Genomic DNA, 27,289 nt, shown 5'->3' on the forward strand with positions numbered 1-27,289 from the left:
ACCTCATCTGCCTGAGCACACACGAAGTTGTCTGCACGATTTTTTTGGAGTTTGCATCAAACCTGGCCGAGGGGGAAGAGCAAACTGCGCTGGGCACGCGGGGCGGGAGCAACAGCTGGTTTTGCAGTGATCATCGGCTCACAACCCAGGTCCTAGATGTTACTCCATGAGGCTTCAGTTAAATAACATGTACGCTTGCCATCTTCCCTGCAAATGTAGCAAGCCATGATTTTTATGGGAATGATATCAAAAGCATCCTTCTTGCTTACAGTTTCAACTCGCAAGCCTTTTGATGAGCTACCTAGCTGTATTACTCAAAATGCATGCTAGGTAAAGCCATAGAAGATGAGGATTCAATTAATACACCATTTTTTCTGCCTTCTCTCTTGCATTGCAACATTGAGCATAGCTGAGAACGCCTGCATATTGGCTCTTCACCCCTGTCAGCACAGAGGCTCTGTGCAACTTTCTGAAGTTGCCACAGCAAGAAAAAAAACGCAAATGCCAGGTCAAAATCGGTAGATTTCTCATGGAACTGATGTACATCCAGCTTCCCTTCCTGGGGGACACAACGTCTGTGGAGCTGCTCTTACACACTGAGCCACACAAAACTCCTGTCCCACATCCATTTTGTTCCCAGGCGTCCTCAAAGCTGCTGGCCACGGAAGCAGTCCAACGTCAGAACAAGTTGTTATGCTCAGTTTCAATAGCTTCCCACTCTTTTTCTGCTCCCATGCATGCCAACGTACGGAGAGCGGATCAATGTGATGTATTTTTAGCAGCATAGGCTGAAAAATGGTGCCAGCTTCTAATTTTGTCTAAGGATTAATGCTGTGAAGGGCCAAAGTAGTCAGCAGCAATTCCCATGAGAAAACCTCAGCCATGTATTGTGATCACACACAGAAAGACACCCCAGGGACCTGGGTGGGACTTGAGCCTGCTCGCCTGGCCGCGGCTGGCTGGGCTGGGACCGCGGTGCTGCCGGGGCCTCTCTGCACTGCTCGCTGCCAGCAGGACATCGGTTTCCTCCTCCTCTGCACCCTGTGGCATTTCATGGAAACAAATGAGTTGTGAAAAGCTACTGCTGTGCATTGTCTCCCTATAGACAGTCTCATATCAGAGAACGGACACGGACACTCCGCGTGCTTGCTCAGCGTACCACGGGCAATTATAAATACAAAACCCACCCTCGTTCTCATGTTGGGTTTGCCAGGGGGATTCACTTCACCTCTCTGAAAGGTCACAGAATAGCAGAAATAGGTACACGGTTCCTGCCCTGAGCTGTCACTGCCTACAACGTGTGCCTGTGACTCTTTCCAGGTAAAACTCGAGAAGAAGCACAACATTGGTTTTCTACAGAAGCTACAGGCAGGAGGGACAAAGGAATATTTTAAGTTAAGGTCGCATTTCTACATCACAGACAATACAAAAGGTAAAAACTCTTTTTCTTGCAATTGTTTTGCAGTTTATCTTTAAAGGAATTCATTTTCATTCCACTCAGTCCTGGAATAGCTTGAAAAACAGAGGACTTGCACCAAGCCCTTCATAATTCCTTGTTTAATATTAAAACATTATCAATAATTGTGGCTTTGAAAACACCATCAGTATTGTCTGTATGTCCAAATACAGAAAATGTCAATCTAATGAAGCATGCATTCCTTTCAGCTGTATTTTCCATGTGTACCTGAAAGAGTCCCGAAGATGCGGCTACTGAGGGCTCTGCCAAATGGCCAGGGCAATCTGTTCTGGAAGGCGCAATTTTATGAACCAGGAAAAAAACCTTTCAAAACAGGTATCGAAATACATTTTTCAGAGCACAAATAAAACACTTCAAAATAGTAATTTTGGTAGAAATTATGTACAGTGAGCCTAAGCTACAGAGGTAAGGTCAGTAGAAACACTAACTGACAGAAAACAGTTTCTCAAATAAATTAGGCAGTGCTACTATTTTTAAAATATATACTTTTAAACTTCTTAGACAACTACCAAGGTATGAAAAGCCCCCTCAGATCCAGTTTATCTGTACTGAGGGCTACAGAAAGCTCAACTCTAGTCATGCCTTTATGCCCACTTCCAATTTAACACAGAAACTCATCACAGAAACTTCCCAGCCCCAGCCTGTGGGTGTGGAGGGGGGTGGTTTGCATAATGACAAGGTGAAGTCACAGAAAGTTGCTCAAAACCCACGTAAAAATTTGCCTAATTCATATGAGAGTTGGAGACAGTATTGGGAATGGAATATGATAGCTGGGAAGCAGTTCTGATCAGCGCCCAAAAATACTACTGTCGAAGAGCTCTAGAACAGTAATCGCAGTGTGCCAAGATCTAACACTCATGTGAAAGCAAGAAAAAATAAGAAATCAACTGCAGCTGTATTAAATTCCAACAGAAGGTGAATTATATGTAATTACTATGCTTTTTAAAAGTGCAAAACTCCTTGACGGCAACACGGAAGCTCTTCACACTGTCCCACAGGCTCAGACCATATGCACAACGTTTACTAAGAACTTCAGAAAGACCAAAAAGAATCCAGGCTGACTAAACAACACAAACGCAGCCAGATGGACACCAGTAAGAGCAGGACAGCACCCTTCAGAAAATTAACGCATCCAAATACAGTAAACAGGGAAGATTTTATACACTGAAGGGTGAGATACGGAAGTCCAAGGAGCGAAGCTAAAAAAAAAAGTGGAATTGGAAATAGCATAAATCTGAAAACTAATAAAGCCCTTTTTAGAGGCATTAGGAGCAGGTAGGCTGACACGTTCCACACATGCACGATGCCCCCAAAGATAAAGGCAGAGCAGAAAAAAAATGGAAATTTGTGTACCCACGTTTATTGTGAAGGAACTTGTGAAGTTCCAGAGTTCTTCAGAACGCCAGAATTCTTCTTTACAAACAGTGCGTCGGATCTGTCTCAAACCAAAACACCAGTAGATGGTTCAAGAAACAGCCAGGAGCAGTAAGAAACCACTCCGATGGGGTCTCATCCGCACAGCTCTGCGGTGCAGCCCAGCCCTGGGGGTTCCCTCGTGCCCAAAGCCCTTGCGGCAGAGGCGGGAGGACGGCCGGATCACACCCGCTCCAAAAGGGTTTCTGAGCAATCTGGTAAAAACTGGCATCTGCACAGGCACGTGAATGGAAACGGTAACAAAGACTAAAACTACTGCACTTACTGATTGTTTAGAAAGAGTAATTGGCAGCTTTTACCTGGACGAGGGGGATCACCCGATATCGTCTCCAAGAGGTACCTGACAGTTACACAGCACAGACTCCTACGGCAGCCAAGCCATCTTGAAATGTGGGAAAAAAAAAGTCCTTGTATGCATTAAAAACTCGTAAGAAAAAAACCAACCGATAAGACACACAAATTCCACCCGAGTCTGTACGGGGGCCTATATTGTCTAACAAATCCTAAAAAATCTGTAACAGTAACTGAATGGCAAGGAAGTGAAATTCGCCAAAGTGAAGCCATTTGGCAGTATGAAAATAAGGCCTGGTCGTGAAGAGCTGGGGAGAGACTTCACTACACAGGGACTGCTCAGGAAAGCAGATGAACGTCAAGGCAGGAAAGTGCAGGAGAGCACACACGGGAAACACACACCCGACTTCATCTCAACAACAGTTCCAGCAAGTGCTGTGAGGCAAAGACACCTCGACATCCAGTGATGGCAAAAAAGCAGAGATGGGAAAGGAACAGAGAACAGAGCAAAATAAAAACAATAGGAGAGGCAACTGAACAAATGCAAAAAGTTTGCAAAAGATTGGTGAGGGAGGCATGACACAGAAACACAAAAATCACCTGTGGAACTGACAATGCGAGTGGCAGTGCTGGTTACCTGCCTGCCCAGGTAAAGGTTTCAGAACCATCAGCTGGAGCAAGTGTGAGACGGGTTCAGAACAGAGACACTTCTTAGTCGGTTAATTTGATGGCACTACTGCTTGTTTAGTTACTTGGAAAAGTGCTCCACCAACTTTCCCAGAAGTTCTTTGCACAGCAGGTGACTGGCGTGCTTGGGACAAAAAAACCCAACCCAACCAACCGACCAACCAGCTCCCGCAAAACAAACAATGGTAATTTCAACAAAAATCCCACAACAAATAAAACAAAAAGCAAACAACAACAACAACAAACATAAAAACCCCACCCCAAATGCACCATTACTTCCTGGGAGAAGCGGTGGAGAAGACACAATTTACACAAACCCATGGTCCTGTTTCTTCCCTAAAATACTAGTAGAAAACATCTGAAGCACAATTTCACCTGGGTAGAAAAGACACAGAACACATTAAAATGTAAAGCCAAAGCACAGAGGTCTCTTGCCAATAAAGCAGGGTATTTATGCAGTGTTTGCCACCACACTCCATGGATTACATGGATAATTTAGAGCCCTCACCTTGAGCTTCTGATCATATCTGTCAGGTACCAAAAGCAGATGACAGCAGGTTACAGGTTCAGGCTCCACATTCCGTGAGAGCAGACTGAACAAACTGCTGACACGGGACAGGGTGTGGAAGACTGATTTTGCAGAAAGGGTGGTAAGAAGAAAGGAAATTAAGCTCTCGATAGCGACTCTCAAATTTTAAAAGAACACTGTGTGCCAAGCCACACCAGGGGTAGTCAGGGTTCTGTGTAGCTCTGTGCTGAATAGGAGTGAAACCTGAGGAGGAAAACATCAAAACACACAAAACTGATTTTCATCTTAAACTGCAAGAAACTTCGCCTCCGTTTTATGAGCCCTTGGTTTTATTTTTTTTTTCCCAATCATTTAGTTATTAAAAGGTCATGTTGAACTTTAGCCTCTTAAGAAAGAGCTACAGTAAATTATTGACACAGAAACAGCATACCCAAAGGCGGCAGTTGGACTGGCATAGACCAAAAAGTCCACAACAAGATTAAAAAACCACAGTTGGTAAGAAAAGTCTTAGTTAATAAAGAACACCAAACAAGGACACTTCAGTAGAAAGAAACACATGTGGAAAAACATACCTAAATCACATTTTTCTTCCATGTTTAAGGCAATTTTCAAGAAGTGCTTTGATAAAGCTTGTGTTCAGAAATTTTTACACTGCCATTGAACACCCCTTTTGTTAGAATTTCACTATACAGTTGATGTAACTAGATGGCTTGTCTGCCATCTGTCCCCTCAGCAAATGCTCGGCATTCTGTTCCAAGCCAACCGCACCATCTGCAATTAATAGGTTGCCAGAATGACTGTATACGTGTATTTCACATGCTCAGACTTGGTGATGTTTCTTTATTTGGCAACAAGCAAAGCCAAATATTTCCAATGAAACCCAAGAACACACCACGTAATGGTTGGGATTGAATAGCCTTGTCCACTTCACCAAACCAATACAATTCGTAATTTATAAGCAAATAAAAGGAAATAAAATACCTTCTGTGTGTGGCAAGAGAAAAACATCTCCTAACACAGAGCTAGTTTTGGACCTCAAAAACCCAGGCATGCTGCAGACCCTTCGGCCTTGGGGGAATTTTACAAGCAGGGGAGACACAGAGATGTTCACCGCACGGCCCTGCAGGCCCAGCCGCAGGGCGAGCACCAGAGCCCAGAGGTGGCCGCCAGCCCCGGCTCTGCAGCGGTCCCAGCACCCGTGCCCAGGAGCGCCGAGTCCGGCGGGCCCGTGCAGCGAATGCTGCGGCCCCGCAGCCCAGGGCAGCGGCTGAGCCGCCCGGGCCGCACTCGGGGCTGAGCTCCACCCGGGAGAGGCCGAAGCACCCTGAAGCAAAGGGATCGTGTCTGCACCTCTCTGGTACCCGCGCCGTTCATCTGAGGGACACGAACAACGAGCTGCCTGTAACCCGGCAGGTGCTCTGCAAACACAGCGCACTGCTGGCACCAACAGCTTCGGAAGCTACGGAGACGCGGTTCAGCGGCCCTGACAAGCATTTGAAAAGAAAGCGGAGTCGGACACCGCTCGCCCGTTGCCCGCTGAGCCGGACCCACCCGGGCGGCCGGCAGGACGCGGAACCGGCGCCTCCCGGCTCTGCAACCGCGAACGCGGGGACAAACCCGGAGGCTCCGGGGCGCCCCAGTTCCGCGATCAGCTGAGCTCGCCCGCTTCCCGAGCTGGGACTCCTGGGCCGGCCCAGGACCCTGACCCGGTCCCTCCGTCTCCCGCTCCCCGGCGCTCAGCGCCGCCCCCGGGCCCCCCTCCCGGCGGCGCGGCGGCGCACGGAGCCCGCCGGGGTGCGCAGCCCCGCGCCGAGGTTCCGCCCGGCACTGCCCCGCGGCCCGTACCTTCTCGGAAGGCGGTCAGAGTCCTGCCCCGGGCCCTCACGAACGCGTCCCCCTCTGTCGCCATCGCTCCCGCCGCCGGGCGGTCGCTGCCGAGAGCCACCGCCTGGCCCCGGTCCGGCCAGGGGTCGGCACCGCCTCCGCCAGGGGCGGCGCCTGGGCGGGAGACGCCGCGCCGGAGGCCGAACGGCGGGCCGGGCCGAGCCGGGCTGAGCGGGGCGGGTCACGCAGAGTGCGGCCGGGCAGCTCCGGAGGGAGCAGCCCCTGGGGACGGGTGGGAACGCGGCCCGAGGGGCGCTGAGCGGGGGGACTCGACCCTGGGGGCGCTGAGCGGGGCGCCCGGAGCCGCCATGTTGGGGAGGGCAGCGGCGACATGGCGGCCGCGGGACCTGCCCCGCGGTGAGCCGGCTTTTAAATGAAGAACTGTAGAAAATAGCAGATTTCCTTCCACTGTTTCCTAACCTGTGAACTGAAGCGAGCCGATGTTATCTCGCAGCATTGGCAGCCTTCCCCCGTACCTCCGGCGGGTGTTTCCCAGGCCAGGTTTCCTCAGTGTTAATTGCACTTACAAATCGGGCATCACCGCCACCTGCTCTTTGAGGAAAAATTAAAAAAAATAGGAGAGGCAACTGAACAAACGTAAAGAGTTTGCAAAAGATTGGTGAGGGAGGCATAGACACAAACATAAAAACCACACGTGGAACTGAAAATGCGAGTGGCAGTGCTGGTTACCCGCCTGCCCCGGGTAAAGGTTCTGGAACCATCGGCTGGAACGAGCACGAGACAAAATCACATGAAGAAAGCAAAGGCCGCGTGTGCAGCACCAGGCTGCGCGCCAGGGTGGTGATGGAACACCCAGGGAACCCTCGGGCGAGGCGATGTTTTCTTCATCTGTGTGGGACTGGAGCCCCTCTCCGCGGCAGTACCAGCAGGACAGCCGGCGTGAGCCCCAGCCCGCCCGCGGTTCTGCGCCGCCGACGGGCGCGGTTCCGAGCGCCTCTTCGTGCATCTTGGGAGATCTGTAGCGAAGCACTGGGTAAGGTTCCTGTTGTCAAGTGTGAAACAAATAACTTACGCTTTTTCTATAGATAAACAACGTTTAATCCAATTCCTTAATTGTATACTTTAAACGTGTTCATTAGAGCATAAGCAAAACAGCGCTGGGTGCCTGGGGGATTCTCTCCGCCCAACACGCACACTTTTAATAAGAAGTGTGCTTAAATACAGTAAGGTATTACATATTCATAATGACCCCAGGAACGCCTATACATATTCATGAGGTGAGTCTCAGATCACCATTTCCATAGCCCCTCCTCGCCCCTCCCCTGTTCGCCTGCGCAGTGTCACTTGGTGAATTTGAGGAAGGGTCTTTAGGGGTCTTTGGATGAAGGCTCCTTCAGCTTCATCACAGTGGACTTTGTACCTTTGGCTCATTATGAGGAATTGGCTGGAACCCAAGCTACCAAACCGACTGAAACCGGACTGGCACCCCCTTTTTGCTGTAAATCTTGGCTGTCTTGTCTCTTCAAGGTTGCAGCTGGTGCTGTAAAACTTCTTATCTCGGCATTTAATGAAGTCCTGCTTTTTTTAGTACAATTGGTTACATACAGCTCTAAACTAGATATTAATTATGTGGTTTAAAAGGTTAGCTTGTTAGTAGGCCCTTATTATATAGTTGCTTAACCCTTAAAACGTTAGTTCCCTCTATCAGTATAACTTCCTAAACAAATTTCATAACTTTTTACATAGAACTTTACCACCTTTTCCGCTTTTCCAAGTTCAGCGTCCGTGCCTCGTTTGGTTATATCTGTAAACATTAAACATCTTAGCACGAATCACAACTGCATTTTTCACGACTGAAACACATTGCTATGGCTGGGTTATTTTTCCACCTGTGAAACAGGGGGATTATTATCCACAAATTAAAAGTTTCATTCCTGCTTGTAAACTGCTTCACGATCATTAGATGGAAAGTGTTAGAGGAAATTTTTTTTATTAAGTTGTTTTTGTCAATTCCCCTCTTTATGAGGCAGCGTTTGGCCCATTAGGCAGGTAAATACTAAACAGCGTTTTTGAGTCCCGGGTGCAGCCTGTCTGCATAGCCGAACACCACCGCAGAGCAGGCGATCGTGGTCTGACGCTGGAACCGCTCATGCCAACAGAGGGGCAATTGGCCGAATGATCCAAAGAGATTTTGGACCTTTTCTGTTTCTTTTCCATTTTCTTCTCATCTGCTTAATAGGGCTGAGCAGTCATAGACCAAAATATATGAGTGCTGCATGACTTCAACTAAACTCAGGATCAATTTTGCAAGTAAAATACCATCAAGATCAGCGAAAAAAGTGTGGAGAGAACATGACTGTTTTGGCGAGACAGCACACTAGTTCTGTAGCGCAGGGACCTGAGCTTGTGATCAGCACTCCAAATTACCGTTGTCTCCTCCTGGGTGTGTGTTGCCAAAGGCAACAGTTTCTCTGAAGTCAAGGTGTGCACATCCGAAAGGCTGAATCAGCCCTGGCAGAGATGTGCATGCTAAGCTCTAGATTGATCTAAATCTCTGTCATTTCACAGCTCTTGTTTCTAGGCATGTGTAGGGGGCTCTGTTCCGCACAGTTGTGCTGTCAGGGCTGCATGTTTGCCGTGTGCGGGACGGGAGGTGGCTGTGGTGGCTCTGCAGCGTGCCCGGGTCACCTCCCTCGCACGGGGTCCCCGGCACTGCAGCGCCAGCAGCACCGTCTGCCGTGAGGAGGATGCCACCAGAAATTCCCCTTTTGTAATTTAAACACATTCTCTGGTGATTCTGCAGCCTGAGTGCAGAAGTGTTTTCATCTGCAGAAATAAAGCAACATTTGCCTCTAAACGTGAGAACTGAGGATGGGGAGCGTGTGTGCAGGAGGAGGATTTCTGCTCCCTCCTGCTTCCTTTACTCTGCCAAATTTGAAGCATGCATTTTTGAAGCCAAGATCATGGACCAAATGCTATATAGCTAAACTTATTTTACTGTGACTAAATTGTTTAAAGTTACTACTGATCTATGTTAGTTTAATTATAGATTTTCATGGACTTATTCCAGATGAGGCCTAGATAAAGTGGCAGAATTTTGTCATAGGACTTGATTTGTTATACGAAGTGTCATGAATATAATGACACTGAGTAAATAATATACAATACCACGTGTCTGATTTTATTTATAGAATATTGATAATATTTTTACTAATTTTAAAAAAGCTAGTGTGAGCATATAGAGGAGAATATGCCATTCTGGAAGAGCATGCAGTGTATTGAAAATAAGACAGATAAAACCTGAGAAATGGAGGCATTAAAAAGGAAATGCTGATATAAAGTTTAGCTTAGTAATGGCTGTGATTAGAATAGTGCAGATCTGAGGAGCTGAGATCGTGTTCTAGTATGCATTAGATTATGCTGCCAATCCTTACAGTTCTTAACAACTTGGAAATTCTGAAAAATCCAGTAGCAGGCACTCCATTTCTTATTGCAATTTAAAGTATGATTGTATGCACTTCAAGCGACCTAGATAAAGTACTAATAAAACAAGTATTTCTAAAATTTACTATCTCTGATGAGCAATTCATATAAAGGGAAATAGTCAAAGCTGTGCTTGAAGGAGAGAATCCTTTCTCTATTCTCAGCAAACGACAAGACAACAAATTGCAAAATTGAAGAATACAAAAGGTGAAAAGGACACAACAGGGTTGGGCTAGACATTGAAATTAAAATTACAAAGCACAGACAGATATGCAGATTTGAAACAGAACCATTTCACTCTTACACATAGAAGAGAATGACTATCTGCCATCTGGAATTCAGGGAAGCCAATGGAGGTCGGAGGTGTAAACAACACACACAGGATTATCAACATCTGTTTTCAGTGCATGCTGATGTATCTGAGTCCTTGAGGGATAAGTTAGAGAAAATGAGAATTAATAAAACCTGATGATATAAAAAGGATCACATAATTGTATTTGTATAGAGACAACATGGACTTTTGCTGAAAATAAATAATGCATACAAGGTATGAAGTCTGTCTTCTATTAATCTCTTTTTCCAGCTCCTGTAAGTCCTATAACAGGACAGCGTTCCTAGCAGATGTAGCATTTTGGAAGGTTTGGCATATGATACCCCTCATATTTTTCTCCCCAGAACAGCTGATGGATAAAAATTAGTACGTTTTGAAAACTTAGAGTAGTATCATACTAGCCTGCTCTGCCCCTGTCTCCAGTTCCATCACCGAGAGTAAAAGACTCCAGGATGACTATGTCAGTATAAATAAATAGAGCAATCTGAGCCTAAAATGTTACAGAATGATAAAATTTAAGGTCTGCTTCCTTGACATTTTATAAAAACATAAATCACAGAACCCCAGGCTGGTTGGGCTGCAGGGCCCTCTGTGGATCCCCAGCCCACCTGCTCACGCAGGGTCACAGAGCAGATCCCACAGGATCCCAGGGGGTTTGAATGGCTCAGAGAAGGAGACTCCACACCCGCTCTGGGCAGCCTGGGCCAGGCTCGGGCACCTCCCAGCAAACCAGTTTCTCCTCACGTTCAGTCCTTCAGCCTGTCCCGGTCTCACTGAATGGCAGCACAGCCTTCTGCTGTATCGACCGCTCCTCCCAGTTCTGTACCATCAGCAAACTTGCTGACGATACTCTCTGTCCCTTCATCCAGGTCATTGGTGATGGAGTTGAACAAGACTGGATCCGGCACTGACCCCTGGAGAGCACCACACACCACAAGCCTCCAACCAGACTCTGCACCCAGCCAGTTCTCAGCCCATGCACTCATCCAGTCCAACCGTCCTGAGCTTGCCTATGAAGAGGTTGTGAGAGACGGTGTCAAAAGCCTTGCTGAAGTCAAGGTAGACAACATCCACTGCTCTCCTCTCATCTACCCAGCTGGTCATACCATCACAGAAGGCTATCAGGTGGGTTGATTTCCTCTTGATGAAGCCATGTTGACTACTACTGAGAACCGTCTTTTCCTCGACATGCTTGGAGATGACATCCAGAATGAGCTGTTCCATCACCTTCCCAGGGATGGTGGTGAGACTGACTGGCCTGTAGTTTCCTGGGTCCTCCTTTAGGGGAGTAAATGAATTACTACACCAAAGAGTGCTTATCAATGTTTAAAAAAGATCCTGTTAACATTTGGCCTTGATACCAAATGGTTTTCTATTTTCAGAATACCCACAAAACAATATAAAAATATCAAAAATGTTTTGCACAAACCACCTGAATAAGATTGTTGACCAGGACCACTATTGTGTTGCTAGGAAGAGAACAATGATGACATTGATTATTTCCACAGTTAAGAATCCACAATGTAATTGATTTTTATCTGACTCATTTTGTGTGGGCAGGCTCCATTTGTTCAAGAAACCTGTAATATATTCCTTGAATCACTGTAACTATGAGAGATATAGAAGTTGATGTAATGAGTTAAACACACTATTTAACTCCATTTGTTTTGCACACTGAATTCCCATTTCTGACACATGCGAATTTTATCTAGATCAACTGGTCCTTTTTGTAAGGTGTCTCTTTCATTTTGTGTGAATGCCAAATATTCAAGAGCTCTGTTTATTCAGGCTGCCTCCAGTACTGACTTTCCCTATCCCGAGACTTCATGTTCAGGTACACTGAGTATTTGCACCTTCCATTGAGCAGCTGAGACCTCGGCTGCCACAAATTCCAAAGCCATAACCGGTAATGACTCCAGCAAATGAGAAAGCTGGACCAGAAGCAATTCTTGGATCTTGTGTGTGATTTTGACACATTTGGTGTCTACTTCTGAAGGGCCGTGGCTGTTTGGGTCATGAGTTTGTATTGAAACTGCTTAACACACAAAAAATGCAAGGAGGTCCAGCAGGGCTAGAGCCAGGTGAAGAAATCCAAGCTTTAATGGAAGCACTGGCTTCCAAAATTATGCAGAAAATTTGTGATTGACTGCCGCCTCATCCTGAACTAAGAACTTTATGGCCTATATGTTCTCTATACGTGCTGAGTTGTATGTAGGTGAACATCCAGAATTATTCCAGTCAGAACTGGACAGCATTTACCTGCTATCTAAGGTTTATGATTCCCGCTGCTCATCAAGACCTGGCAGTCACAAATGGAAGGGAATTAGGCACACAAACAGATCTGAAGAAATTATTCAGTGCGTATGTGTATATATATATATATTTATATATGTGCGCGTGTGTGTGTGTTTTTAGAGTACTACAGGCTTCAGGTGAATACAGTTAGACTTGGTCTAAGAAGAAAATCTGGATTTAAGAGCTTTTCTTTCACATCTAGATCTAAAATTTGAAGTTGTTGCCCTTCCCTTATTTTTAAACAAACAGATTTTGTGTTAATGTACAAGCAAAAGCAGCAATTTGGCAGCAAAAGCAGTGCTTAGTTTATGCATCTGTAGACATGACTCTTGGATTCCTTTCTCCTTCTTTGCTGATAAATGACATTTTATTAGAAAAAACTGAAACCCCAGATGATCATTAACCACAGTTGCTATTTCTGCCAAAAAATCAAAGAAGCAGCAGTCCTTCAAGTATTAAAATTCAATAAACAATCAGGGCACTTTGATGTTTTTTTCGGCTACACATGCAGCAAGGACATTCCTGTTTTACTGTTACATCAGTTAACTCAGAATGCATTGAAATAAACTGGGCAAACCCCTTTGTTTCCTTGCTCAAAGCAGAAAATTGTTATTCAGACTGGAAAACCTCTTTTTTACATTACATGCAAACAATTTGGGGTTTTTTTTGAAAAAACTATACTTCATTTTTCTTCTTTTCTTGTATAAGGAGAATTCACTCTCTTTCATAAAAGGGGAATTTTTTTTGTCACCTAAATTTTCGCAGGCTCTTTGCAGCGGGCTTGTTTAACCAGATATGGTTTTGACAAGCACGTGCACATCCCCATTCTGACAGGACATAACAAACGGGGCATAGAGAAACAACGACATCAGATTGCTCTGAGGATGCAAGAGGAACCGCAGTCATGGCGCTTTGCAAAGGGCCCAATGCAGCCTTACCAGCAGATCACACCAGCAGCCCAGAGAAGCCCCTCAAAGCTTCAGAGAACTCTTGCACGCATCAGCATTCACTCATGTTGTGCGCCAGGTTTGGCACGTGAAATAGATCTTAAAATTGGCTTCACCATCTGTGATGTCACCAATACAGCAGTCACTGAACTTCCCGGAACAGGATGACTATGGAGGATGCATCTCTTTTGCAACAGATTTCTAGAAAGCAAAATGTTTTTCAGTAATTAAAGCTGGAGAGGAATAAAAAAGGTACTCCGCGAAAAACAACACAGATTAATTTAAGCATAAATGACCCATTTAAGTGTGGGGGTTTTTTTCGCTCAAGTAATGACTGAAGAAAATGAGTTCAGAGACTGCTGAAGGATGCTGAATAGGTAATTATTTCTATTACAAACCTCTTAATTTGTAGGAAATATGATTTGAAAGTTAAACAGTACTTGATTTTCTGTGCTCCAGTGTGGACTCTTTCAGCTGTGCATGGCACTTCCGTTTCGCAGAATTTCAAGGCCCTTTCCTTTTCTATTAGTGATAGTATTAGATAACCAGAAGGATCCATTTTTCAACAGTGTTATCTCAGCAATAAATTACATTTTCCACTTCTCTCAGGTTCCTGGTCTAAAGATCCAGAGGTGTTTTACAGGCCTTGGGTAAACAGAGATGAAGATAAAATCTGGACACAGGTAGAAGCACACAGAGGCTGATTTATGAGCAAAGACATAACGTGCGCCACAAAGCTTCTACTTTCAACATTAAAAATAGATGAGGACAAGACTGCATGCCCTGCAAGGCAAAAGCAATCCACCTGTTTTGTACCGGCCCTGCACGACGAGTCTCCTCCTTCACTGTGTTTGTGATGATTTTGTTCAGATTTCTTCCAGTTGTACTTATTCATAACAACGGAGTCAATGACAGCAAACACTGTATGTATTCCCATATGGTGTTCTTTTAATTTTTTAACCCTCCAATGCTTTTTCAAATCCCTGTTACATTTGTAACAGAGTTCAATGTCCAAAGATAAAAAAGCAGACTTCAATTGACAATAGAAAAGTGGCTTTACCACTTGTTACATTTTTTCTGTTTTTAAATCAATGGAGAACAAAAAATTTATTTGTGGAAATATCGCTTGGTCTTATCGATACTTTTCTCCATTTGCTGAAGGATGATCACAATAAAGATACATCCCCTGTACAGCAGACAAAATCAATGAATCAAATAAAGCGATGACTTGGAACCATTGAAGATAATTCTGATGTTTGCCAGTTGGTTGCAGGCAAATGCACCAGAGAATGTATAGAAGTGATATGTTCTGTAGGCTAAAAATGAAAAGAATGCTACATTCAATGCTTAGCAAATCTACTCTGCAGCAAATTCACCAAGTGACCTTGTAAAATGAACTGTTCCATCCATCAGACCCTCCAGCTTTAAAATCGGGTAAAACTGAGACCTCGCTACTCCGAGGCCCAGTCAGGCTGGTTCAACAAGCGTGGTGGTCACTGAAGCTGCTCAGGAGGCGGCCTGAGAGTGGCAAATTTCCTGATGCCAGTCCAAAGAAAGTCGAGAGACTGAGGCTGTTTGTCTGCAACGGCAGCGCTGCCACCGGCCGCGTCCGGCCCGGCGTGCTGACAACGGGCAGTCTGGCTACAGACCCATCATCCTGGACTTACCAATGGTCTTGCTTTGTAGACTGAGATACTGGAATGGACGGTAAAACAGGAACAGCCTAAAAATAGTGAAGCACGATTAGCATTTTTGTTGAACACAGTGGGGTGGCTTCATCAACCATATCTTTTTGTTTGTTTAATAATTAACCACGCCGAATTTTTCATTAAAAAAAGCACAACATTCATACGGTGTAATTATTACAGTGCAAAACACATTTGAATTGGAACAAGATAACTTTGTCATTGGGTAGGTAAATTCATAGTGTCAGGAAATGTTCTCCTCCCCAGGTTCTAGGAATTATGTGCCTAACATTCTCTTGCAGCACACAGTACAAGCTACTATTAATAATGTATCTATAGCTGAACATAAGGTATGGAGGGAGTATTTAAAATGTTTAATTATTCAAATGAAGGAATTAATTGACTGTGCCTTTTTTGCAGTTCCACAATATCTCTAAACATTAGAAGAGCTCAGCGTGTTGGGAAGAATTTAAGAGCATAAGAGGAAATAAAAACTAAAATAAGTGGAAGCTGAAAACTTTCCTACTAACTGAAGCTACAGCATACACACTATAGATGCTGTCATTTGGGGTTACATGCAGGAATCAAAACCATTATACCTTCCTATGAATTGAGGCTCCTGAATGAAAAGAAATCTGTTAAGAAAAAGACGAGGTTATTATTCCTAGCAGAGTGTTGGCTGGTGGTGTTTGCATATTAGCAACCTCGCCGAGGCTCTCGCGGGATGGCAAGATGGTCAGCTGGTGTTGGTATTTACCAATTAACTTTAATATCAAGAAAATACAAATTTACTGTCTTTTAATTAAATCTGTAATGCACATGAATTCACAGTAAGATGGGTGGTTATGCCTGTGTCTCTTCCCTATAAATCTTTTTTATGTCAGTATCTTGCCATGAATGGAGGAGCTCTTTTAATGGAAAAGGTACATCACATTGAACTGCCCATAAATGTAGTACAAGACTTTGATCTTTGGTAGTTAGGCTGAGACTTTCAAGGGCTGTCTCCCTATTTCCATTTCATGATGAGTTCCATAACTCAAAATGTTGGAGAGAATGCAGTGACCTTTTGAGTTGCAGATGCCATAGGAGTTGTATTGTACTCCAGAGAAAACCTTGAAGAAAGGCCTTGAATGTGAACAAGTAATCACTGATTGGAGAGCCAGTGGAGTATATCTAGTGTTGGTGTAGTAGTACTCGTATTTGTCCTACCACTTCAGTTTTGAAAAGCAAAGTGAAGTCCAAATGATTCACATTCAGGCTTCCCGTAACAACTGTAAGGAAGATGATATTCTGCTCATGAAAGAACCTCTTCTTTCTTTTTCTGTTCTTCCTCATATTAATCTGAAGGAGCTTCTTCATCTCTTATTAATGGTTTCTGTTAAGTAAACAAAACAAAAACAACAGAATGAAATCAGGGACAAGTTCTTCTTATGCTGAGAAGGTGAAAGTAGGATCCAGAGTCCAGATTCTTGAATTGATCAGGAAGAGGCACCTGCTTGCTCTCTTCCGCTGGCCAGCGAGCCGCCACGGGAGCCCGGGGGGACAGACCGCCGGGGTCAGCACGGCCTCGGGGCCCCACAGGTTTTCCACCCACCGTGCTGACTTTTAGGTTCACCCTTCTGAGGAATCTAACTCTCCACATGTCCTATCTAGAGGGTTTACATATCTGAGTCTGCATTGGAGATTCTTCGAAACCCAGGCATTATGGAAAAAGAGTTTGAAGGCTGGCATTGGGAATAGAGCAACTAGCTTTGGGGAAAAAGCATACCTATTTATATAGACACAAAATATGTATTTAATAGATAAGAAGTGTGATTGATGAATCTGATTCAGTGGGTGAAGATCTTGATGTACTATGCCTATTTGACATACAAAATGTGACGTAATACTGTATAGCAAGCTGCACTCCACTGCAGTTTATCATTCTGTATATGACAAATTTCCTGTATTCCCGATTCCCAAATGGCAGTACCTTTTAGCCTTCATCAGTTCTCAAGCAATTCTAACCTAGTCTCACCTGCCACCATATTGTTTGATTATTTCTGTGAAAAGTATTAAAGAATTCTGAATTGGTGAGAATTTGCCAGTGCTGAGCTTTTGGCAAAACAGCATTCATTATGATACTTCCAGGCTTACCTAGACGGAGATGATTACATTTCTTGCTGGAAAAAGCTGATGGAAAAGCAACGATTCTGTTTGCCTCTAGAAATCTTCAAGGCTAATTTGGCTCAAGGGAAGATCAAACTTAACTGGAAACCAGATTGATTTACGTATTTATTTTCAGGCAAGCTACAGTCAAAGTTTAAATATTGTTAAATATAAAATGTACAGCCATATAAACAAGTTATTTATGCAAGTCAACATATTTTCACTCATCTACCAAGAAGGAAGAGGAATCTGCGCAGAGAATCAGCATAAAGACTGTGCAACTCTGGTCTGCCCTAAGCCTTCTTCTGAGGATTTATTTGGCACTGGAGTGTGTCTGCGTACGGCTGCATTTCTTTCCCAGTGTAGATGCTGTCAGCCAGTATTGTGAAACCGGAGTAGGGATCCTCCCACTGTGCATTTTAAGGCATTGAGAGATCTGTGCATGCTTTGTTCATGCACTGGGTGTGCTACAATACTTGAAGTCCATTTCCCATAAATAAGCATGGGAAGCTTGTCTCGGGACAGGCTGGGGAGCCCTGACTTGCAGAGGCATCTATGACCCTGCTGTCGGCCAGAAATAATGGAATAATAAACAGACTGGTACTAGGATTTCCAATCTTTCCTTTTGGCCTCCAAAGCCAGAAGAAATCTGTGCAGTTCTGGTATTGCACTCTGTTCTGTTTCTCCTCCTTGGGCAAACAGCCACCCTTTGCCTTCATAAAACACGGATGATTTTTTTAACTAACAACCAGCAGAGAATATTTGCTTTTAAGGCTTCTGCCAGGTTTGCTTAATTGAACTCTTTGGATGAAAAAAGCTAGCATAAGGCCATGCTGGTAGTCTCAAAGCTCTGATTTTCACACTTTAGCACTAATTTGCTTCTGTATAAACTTTAGTTAATCAGATTTCTGCAACTCAAGCAAATAAAGAGCGAAATTAACCCCGGCTGAAAGGAGTCTTTGCTCCATTTAGATCTGTTAGAATTTCATCTACTAATATTCTCCCAGTACTTACTTATATCATCCAGCTTCTGAAATATAACTGTTTTGGAAGCGTCCAGGTATGTACACAGATAAAGTATTTCAGTAGCTAAAATCCATTCAAAATTAATTTCTCAATGAAAAATGTTTTACGGTTAACTCCTAATCTATTGAATGGCATATTCAGAAACCCTGGAGAGCGGTACCTGGTTTCCCTGCAGCAGAAGTTGTTCTGCTTCCTCCCGCGAACTCCTGGTTCTGCAGGTGAAGGATCAGCGCCCTGGCCACACCCGCTCAGCCGCGGACTCGGACGGCGCTGCCAGCCAGGCCGCAGAGCCAGGTGCGGTGGCATTGCTGAACAACGCAGCTCTTCAGAATTCGGAAATCCAAATTAGCAGTGCTTACTGTTTGAAACGTAGTGTTGAGTGAGTATCTTGAGAAAGGCTTTGTGAACCAATGAGGTTGCTGTTATTTTTCACACTTCTCCTGTCTCGAAGAAAAGAGAATTGCAATATTTCTGGGTTCTTACACAGCTCCGTCCAGCATCTTCCAGAGCTCAGTCTGTCTCATCTTCTAGATTAAAAACAAACGAACAAACACCAACCAACCAACCAAAACCTCATCCTTGTAAAAATCCTACAGACATAGAAAAAGTGCAAGATAGAACTTAACTTAGAGGACTTTCTGTTTGATCTTCTGAACAATAAATCTCACCTGAACAAACATAATAATACCATTCTGGGAAAAACTTACCTAAGATGACCGAGCAGACAGATGTGAAAAACATATTTTTGCCAAGAAGGAGAACTCGTATTTATTTATTTATCAGCTAGGGTTTTAGAAGAGTTTTTTATCAAGAGAATAATATACCATATGGGTGTCATTTCTGAAAACAATCACGCATCTCTCTCACATAGTCTAGACTAAATCCAAGTGAAGAGAGCGTTTTGTGGTTTCTGCAAGTAAATTCATAAAGACCAACAAGACTCAACAGATTTTTAGGACAAAATCATAAACTTGTTGTGGTGAGCACCATGATGTGTGGGGGAGGAGGGAGAAGTGCCAGCTGGATCCGTCATCTATCTTGGCAATTATACTGTGTTTGTCACCATGGTATCAGAACACCTTTACAAGCTCTAAGAGTAATCGCAGCAAAGGATCGCTAGTTTCTCCTCACGTCCTAGGAGGGATGGCTTTGTTATTATTATTATCATGGAACAGGTAGGGGGAAATAAGGGATTTCACATTTTATTCTTAAGGAGCTGAGATTTGTCATTGTTCCAGCATCATCAGGGAATAAACTCCACTGCCATTTGCCAGCTGCTGAGAAAACGTTGTGTGTTCTGCTGTCGAGATGACTCCCTTGTCCCAGAGGAACACAAGCCCAGCGACTGGCAGGGAGGCAGCGAGGAGCAGCCGCGGCCCCTCGCACGGTCCGGCGTGGCGAGGCAGCGAGGAGCAGCCGCGGCCCCTCGCACGGTCCGGCGTGGCGAGGCAGCGAGGAGCAGCCGCGGCCCCTCGCACGGTCCGGCGTGGCGAGGCCGCTCGGGACGGACGCGGGCAGGGGGAGCACCAGGCTCGCCGTGCACACTGCGGGTTGTGCCGGCGGCTCCGGCGGCACCGGCGCCAGCGCTGCCCGGACACACCGCCCTGGGTTTGAGCAACACCCAGCTCTCTGCACCGGACCTTAAACGTTAAATTAAATGCCAAAACATTCTTTCCTTACATATTTCTATATCCTGTCATATAATAGGCATCAGAATGTGGCCCTTACCTTTGCTATTTTTGGCTTTAACTTTTTGTGGGTTTTTTTGTCTCCTTTAATGTTAGACGTTGGTTTTCCTTCATTATGAATAACACTAGCATAATAAAATGACCCCATTGAAACAAATGGAATTTTATGTCCTACAAAGAGCATCTCAATGAGAATAAACTTATTAAATCTTCATCCTTAGAGTGGAATCTTCACTCCATTGAATTTAATGGTAATATTCCTGTTAACATTAATGAGTCAAGGCTTTGTCCTTTGCACGCAGCTGTCAGTCAGTAATTAGTGACAACCAGCAGACCTAATACTAAAAAAATCCTTTGCACTGAGATGAAAAGACTGAAAACTGGCGCCGGGTTCCGGCTTTGCATGGAGGATCTTGCTGTGCAAGTGGGTTTTTTTAACTTGAGCTAAACATGATGACAGGAACAAGTGAGATAATTTGGCACTATGAGATATCTGCTCTTTTTCACTTATGGTCATTTCATGTGTTCAAATACTTGCATTGTTTATGTAGGAAAGCAATCCTATTGTTCAGCCATCTAAATTATCTGTTTCTCCATCATATTGTCAAGGCTTACTTCAACTGTTCTAGTTTGCATAGAAATCACATGCCATTTCCTTTTTAATTATGTTATCTTCTCTTTTTAAAGAGGAACGATCACTATATTCACAAGGAGAATTTGTTAAACTGGAAATCCATATTAAAGCCTTCAAGGTGTATATAAAGCACACAATTGGCTTTGAAGCGGCCAGCTTTCTGTCAGGCGAGTGGGAGTGGATGACAGACTAATTCCCACACACACCCAAGGAAACTGCGAGTTGTCCTTTTACCAGGTGTTCAGTTACACCTGGCCCTGTATATCTATTATTTCCATATTATACAGAAGCATTCCTTTTGCAGCTTCTTTACGTTTTACTCCAATGTTACTTGCCTCTATACATATACAGATCAAATAATCCATTCTGAAAACTGTACTCTCAGGTGCTAGCGTTTTGTATTAAAAATATTTTTAACCGTATTGTACTCTGCAATTATCTCCTATATATGTGTTAAGGAGCAGATCTCCTAAATATGTTATTAACATTAGATTATATTTAGCAGGTTAGAGATAATCTGCTGATTTAGATAAACACTACAACAAAAAGATACCACTAGAACCTGCCATCAGCATCTTTTTGCACCACTTCCCAAGACTCCCTAATGTGCATTTCACATTACAATTATAATTCTTTCATTTGTCCCATTATTTATCCAGATGTGGAATCACTGCACTTCCACAATAATAATAAAAAAACCCCTCTAGGCAAATATATGTTACAAAACCACACCCACACACAAAATATATATAAAAGGTTCTGCTACACATTATTTACTTTCAGCATTTACTTTTCAGTTTGCTATTGACATGTTGCAAAGAGCAAGGAGACTGGATTAGATGCCTTTTCATTCAAGATGGGTATAATAGAATATCTAGATAGATGTTTGGGATAGATATTGCATATATGTACGAATAACAGAGTTGCACTGTGCTGAGAAATAACAAAGTTGAATTCTGTTAACATTATCAGAATGTTCTCTAGAAAGAAAACACAAGAAATGGCATTTACTTTTCCACCTTGAGATCTTCATGGTTTTTTGATCTATTTGTCAGTGTACCTGGCTGATAGATTATTTCGTCTCAGTTGTTACCATGCCAGAGAACAAGAGATGCAAATCCCTTTGGAGCAGCTTTAGTACGGCTGTTCACACCGCCCGTCAAGTGGAGTCAAGGAGGGACAGTTGTTACCAGCTGCCTAGAAGTGTGGTCTGGAACGTGGATATGTATTTCTGCACATCAACAGCTTTTCAACATATGTGCCCAAATTTAGTCTCTAAATTCATGATTAGGCTTTCAAATATGTGACCTGGTTTTCAGAAGTACTGACCACTCAGACATCTGGTGATTTCAGTGTAAGCTGTGATTATTCAGCATCTCTTCAAAAAAATCGCCCAGTGCAGTTTCCATTTTAGATCAGTGGAAAGACAGTTGGTGAATTCAGTAGATATTGAGTTGTCCTGTGGATATTTAACCTTTGGCAACCACATCTGACACTCTTGGCCAGGCACAGTAATCACGTAAGTGAATCTGATAGCTACATGAAAACTGCAGTGTCATATAATCAAAAAAGTATCACAAAACTTGGACCATTATTACTTTCTTGCTGCCTCTTACTTCATCTGTCTTGTGACTTACCATTTTAAAATCCTGAGCATCTTTTAGCAGTTAGCATCCTTTAAAATGGAACTGTCAGAGAAATTTTCTTCTTCATAAATCTGAAAGTTCCTGCATCTATATATTATTACTGTAAGTAAGATACAAAATACATCAAGCCTCAGATGGGCATGTTGTGACAATGATCAGGAGAGACATCATTAGGGCTTATTATCAGGGAAGCACACTAAAAAGGTCTAATGTTCAGTAAGAACTTTTGATTTTGGTTGCCTGACTGTACATTTTGGAAGATGTGCGAAATACATGGTGACTAAAATCTTCTTGTGAGTCAAGTAATATAGGAACTTTACATTTCTGTGAAGAGCAAGTTCACTTTGGACGTGTACAGCTCTCGAGGGTTAATAGTGCTAAAACTGACTGACAAAAACTGACTCACTAACGTGACTTCTTCCTGTCCTGGCTTCCATCCATGCATGTCCCAGGCCTGGAGCACACACATTCCAGACTAAAACTTGTCTACCTCTTAATATCAGTTACCGAGGAGTTTTTAGAAGAGGTACTGGTCATATTAACTCAGCTCTTCTAAGATACACCAGAGGATTAGGAAGTTTTCTCTGCTGTGTCTCCTCTGGTAGCTCTAAGCACAGCTTCTCTATGCTCGGGCGCAGTATACAGCCTATTATACTGGCTTTAACCTTGAAAACTATTAATGCTATTTTAGGTCTGTTTAGAAAGGCTTCCTCCCTGCCTTGAAAAGTTGAACTCATGGGAACAAAGGTGGCTGGATTTTCAGTTGGAAGGATACAAAGGCAGTTCAGGTTTTTTTGATCCTCTGAAGCCTTTCTTTTCTTTTTTTTGTTAACAAGACAGAAAGATTTTGCTGGCGCAAGTTTGGAATGAACTGCAGAGCCGCCTCTGCCAGCTGCAGTAATCCTCAGACACCTGGACAGCCCGGCCAGATCTAAATTGCATAGCAGCCTAATTAACAAGTGGAAACATACCTTGTTCACAGGCACTTGCAATATTATTCCAGCTCCAAAGTAACATCAGTTTTGCCAAAGAGAGGAACTGATGGCAGCTCTCTTGCTGACACAGTGGTGCAACAGGCAAACCTGAGGGCACAACTCATTTTTCAGCTATGCAGCTGAGAGCTGCTGTAGACATTCTGGCACTTCTTTTCCACCGCTGTACACTGAAGACGTGTGCAGTATACGTATGTTCCTTCTTGTATATTTGCAAGTACTCCCTTTACCTTGTAAATTTATCTGATTTTTTCTGAATTTTCTTTGCATTAGACTGAAGCTACAAGAACTCTCGGGATTTCATTAAGTCCACTCCCAATGTGCATGCGGTTACTGCCTGTCCCAGCTCAAGCAATTACTGCAGTTTTGGTTTTACAAAAAAGGCCGAAGAGAAAAATATTAGGTGATAATGATAATTCTTACATTGTCGAATTGCAATAAATTATATTCCTCCTCAGTGAGCCATGAAAACGAGTCTCTCGTGCTTTTTCATTCATGAAGCACCTCCCAGCTCATTAAGATCTCTTGATGGTGATTGCTTTGCTATGTGCAAAGTGTTATTTTTTTCAGACTTGATGACAATAACTAAAAAATACTCAATGTTTATAAGGTGTTCGAGTTAAAGTTACTATGAATTCATGGAATTATAAGAACAAGCTCATTCTGTCCCATGCTGTATGTGCATCTTTTGTAATGGATGGAGAAAATTTAGTTTAAAATGATGCATGCTCAATAATCATAAAAGGAGAAGTATATTTAGTGTCAACAAACAGCAGGCTGGGATTTCACACGTTGCTGCACTAATATGATACTAATGACTGCAGTTATTGGGTAAAAGAACAAAGGCTGATGAAGTGTTAGCTGTGTAACTAAAAGAAAGCTCTAGAACCCCTTGGGACCGTGCTGCCCGTTGGCCTGCTGTAGCAGAGCCATCACCTCTTCTGCCTTCCAGCTGCAGTCATTTCATATCTCTACATCCAAACACCATTACAGTATGAAACCACTATCAAGGAAACAGATATTGACTGTTTCGCCTTCAGTTTCCACATGACTTTTCTTATCACAAAATACCTCTCCCATCAATACTGCTTGAGATCAGGCCTGTCTAGCTGTTTTTTTGACAGATTTTCACAGCTCTGCAGTGTCTGTTAATAACAATGATTGAGCTATATGGCATTTCTGGGGAATTAATGATTGGCTGGAAAGCTCCATTGACTCGGTGCTGAGCAAAGGGCTATTCTCTCTAGCAGGTAATCAGTCCCTGGGAAATGCTCCGAGCTGCATCAACATTGTTATTATGAACAAAAATGAAATACAGAATTTGGAAAATGATAACTGCAATTGCTCTGTGTTCTAATTGTTCTATATTCTTCAGATTTATCACCATCTCAACATCCAGGTTAATTCATTAAAGTTGACTCCTAATTTTGCTCTCTTTCAAACTCTCGTAATTATTTTAAAAACCTTGCAAGAATCAGTTCTAAGAGTTTATACAATTAAACACATAATTGAACATGTATAATGCACAAATACATATATAGAGTATGAGTGTGTATGCATGTATATAACTTCCACTGAGACATGGCTACACATGGATGCTACAGGATTTAGCAGAAAAAAAGCCTCTTTCCCAGCTTCAAGTTGAACAACAAGCATTGCCATTGATCCACACGTGAAAGTCTCGGTGAAAACAAGTGAAAGAAATTGGAGGAAAATATAATGGGAATACTTAATTTTGTATAAGGTCTGTGCCTACAATTAATTATTTTGCTTAACTAAATGAATATGTGCTTGAGTAAAGACAACTCCGTAGGTTCTAGTTGAAACATCATCTTCTCAAATGTTTCAGAGGCAAAATACATTCCTTATGGGATGGAACTGTAGAAAAGTAGGTAATTACTACTTACCTTAGAGCAATGTCAAAAAGAGAAGTCTTGAAAGTGGAAGGTGATGGTGCTAAACTTGGAAATCGTCCATGTTTCTCACTTGATAAAGAAACTGAAATAAATTAGAAGTTTATTGACTGACTTCATTGAGAAAAGCTTTATAAAACAATCACATCATGGCCCCAGATGCGGATCAGCACTATGTGTGATACCCATTCCTCTCAACTAGTTTTCCTGTTTCCATTATTATACTTAAAGGTTTATATTTTGATCACACAGGTGTCCTTACAACTCCATGCTCTGAAGCCATTAAAACACACTGCTGCAGGTCTAGGAAAAAGGGTTTGTGCACTGGTCTAAACCAACTCTAGTTCGTTATTAGAATTCTGAGACATAGTGCGGCTAAAATAACTTCTCTGCTAATACGACTAACAGGCACAGAGAGCATAACAACTGGAGGAGTAACTTATAATTAGGGTAACATGTTTTATGGGTTGTGGGTTCTATGGGTCTGATCCAAAGTCTTATGGTGCCATAAGAAACATTTTTTTTCAAAGGAGCTTTAATGACCCTCCCTGGGCCTGGGCTCTCAATCCAAGCACGTGCCACTCGGGCTCAGATTCTGACCGCATGGACCTAAATCCCACAAATTCTGCCCTAAATCCTTTGGGCTTTTTTTTTTTTTTCTTTTTGATATAGGGGAATTCTTAAGGAAAACTCCAGGAACTCGATGAAACGAGAAACTCGTACCATACTTAGTCAGGATTAACAGCCCATAAAATAAATAAGTTTTTGATCTTATTATTTCTGCATATGTATAGCACTAATCATGCAAAATATTTAAGCAGCTTTTTAGCAGTCAGATCAACAGGGAAACTTGCATAATCTTACATGTCTGACAGGACTGGACCTTAAATGTCTCTGGATGCAGTAAGTATGGAACAGATTCATTTCATGCAGAGTTTTCAGCACAAACTGCATCACAAAGTGTTAAATAATAAATAATAGGAGAGAGAAGTATACACAAGGGAGGAATGATATGATTTCAGAGGAGACTTGAAAAGGGATGTTGATGAGGTGGAAGTTTTAAGTATTAAATATTAAAACCCAAAAAGGCTGGGTTTGGCTGGGACTGATTGTTTTTCTCCGCTTAGAAATAAAGGGTCTTTCTCACCTCCCTCCAGGGCAGACGCAAGGCTTACTGTCAGGCTGTTCAGTGGAATCGTCACTGTACTTGGAGTCTATTTTTAAGAGAAGGCAAAGGATCGCAATTAGCCAACTGCAGCCCTATCCGATTCCAGACGTCTGCTTTGACCTCTGCCTCACCTTTCTGTGCATTTCCCGCTTGACGGCTCCGCATGCAACTGGCCCAAGTTCCTCAAGTGCGGCAGCAGCACAGCCCGGGCGGGAGGGGGCGGGCAGGGACCGGCCCCCGCAGCGGCCCCTCTGCCCAGGGACCGCGGGAGCCCCGCGGCCGTGACCCCGGGGAAGCCGGAGTCTGCTCTGAGAACCAGCCCGCGGTTAAAACACGCCATAACGGGCTCATTTCCTACATTTGGTGGCAGCATAGTATTCAGGATAATACTGTCGCTACTTGCACAGGTTACTGCCAAAGCAATAGACGGAGGTGAGAGAGTTAAACGACAGGGATGGGGAGCGAATTACTAAAAAGTCTTTCGCAGAGTCAGTTCTCTGTTTGGGGGAAGTTATTTTAATTCTGCGTCTCGCAAACAACCCGCAGCCTCAGCGCGTCCTCTGAAGCCAGCCTGACTGACATTCTGACAAGGGTTTTGAACAAACGATGCGGAGGGGCAGCTCATGTGCAGCAGACGCAAACGCAGCCCCGCTCCGGAGCGCGCAGTACGACTGACCCCGCACCTGTGCGCAGCGCGCCGGGCCGAGGGCAGCGCCCGCTCCCGCCCATGGCTTAGCCGCCGCGCGGCCCCATGGACACCGCTCCGCCGGGCGGACCCGCCTTCGCCTCACAGGTAAGCGCATCTCCGGAGGGCGCCAGCCTGCCGGGGGAGCAGCCAGCGGGAGCGGGAGCGCTCCACTCATCGGCAGAGCGGAGCCCTGCGTTCCTCCCCGAGCCGCCCGCCTTGGCCGGAGCCCGCGGGTGCCCGTGCGGGGTGAGGCCGTCCCCGCTCCATCTCCCCCGCCCTGGCCGTTACCCCCCTCAGCGGGAGGGAGCGGGAGGGGACGCTCCCGCGCTTTTGGAGACGCACCTGTGGGGAGCGCCCGCCTGGGCGGGAAGTGTCTTATGTA

General features: G+C 44.0%; 2 protein-coding genes and 1 long non-coding RNA gene across 8 annotated transcripts in view; 1 reads left to right on the top strand and 2 right to left on the bottom strand.

Annotated features, from left to right (window-relative positions):
• CPPED1 (calcineurin like phosphoesterase domain containing 1) overlaps positions 1 to 6,413 on the bottom strand; it is a 52,052-nt gene extending 45,639 nt beyond the window's left edge. For 2 of the 4 annotated variants that reach the window (XM_071815195.1, XM_071815193.1), the window contains exon 1: positions 6,264 to 6,358. Coding sequence is in view for 1 of the 4 variants with exons in the window: in XM_065850340.2 (XP_065706412.1) it covers positions 6,264 to 6,327 (64 nt within the window). In the remaining 3 variants the exon portion in view is untranslated. Of the gene's footprint in view, positions 1 to 6,263 lie in introns of all 4 variants that reach the window. The other 2 variants (XM_065850340.2, XM_071815194.1) reach the window with 2 other exon arrangements.
• Positions 6,385 to 20,080, top strand: LOC139829155 (uncharacterized). Of its 3 annotated transcripts, none has more exons than XR_011741505.1 (3): positions 6,385 to 7,296; positions 10,947 to 11,202; positions 13,929 to 20,080. XR_011741505.1 is itself a non-coding variant. In XM_071815196.1 (3 exons), the coding sequence occupies exons 2-3, from the start codon at positions 10,957 to 10,959 to the stop codon at positions 19,828 to 19,830; spliced, it is 660 nt and encodes a 219-aa protein (XP_071671297.1). In that variant the 5' UTR covers positions 6,385 to 7,296; positions 10,947 to 10,956; the 3' UTR covers positions 19,831 to 20,080. The 3 variants fall into 3 exon arrangements, 1 of the variants encoding a protein (XP_071671297.1); XR_011741506.1 differs by having other exon boundaries at positions 15,425 to 20,080; XM_071815196.1 differs by having other exon boundaries at positions 19,417 to 20,080.
• On the bottom strand, positions 16,238 to 26,844 carry LOC139829157 (uncharacterized). The gene is made up of 5 exons (XR_011741513.1): positions 26,351 to 26,844; positions 26,199 to 26,265; positions 25,046 to 25,136; positions 18,339 to 18,622; positions 16,238 to 16,379 (listed from the first exon to the last, which is right to left on the bottom strand). It is a non-coding gene; the product is annotated as an uncharacterized lncRNA (long non-coding RNA).
• Between the last annotated feature and the right edge of the window lie 445 nt (positions 26,845 to 27,289).

This window comes from Patagioenas fasciata, chromosome 15, assembly GCF_037038585.1.
Source record: "Patagioenas fasciata isolate bPatFas1 chromosome 15, bPatFas1.hap1, whole genome shotgun sequence".
NCBI lineage: Eukaryota > Metazoa > Chordata > Aves > Columbiformes > Columbidae > Patagioenas > Patagioenas fasciata.

Bases quoted from the DNA above. Each gene is read 5' to 3' on its own strand.
- LOC139829155 (XM_071815196.1), top strand. From the start codon at position 10,957: ATGGAGTTGAACAAGACTGGATCCGGCACTGACCCCTGGAGAGCACCA. The intron at 11,203-19,416 runs GTGGGTTGATTT...TCATTGTTCCAG, and splicing joins CCATCACAGAAGGCTATCAG to CATCATCAGGGAATAAACTC.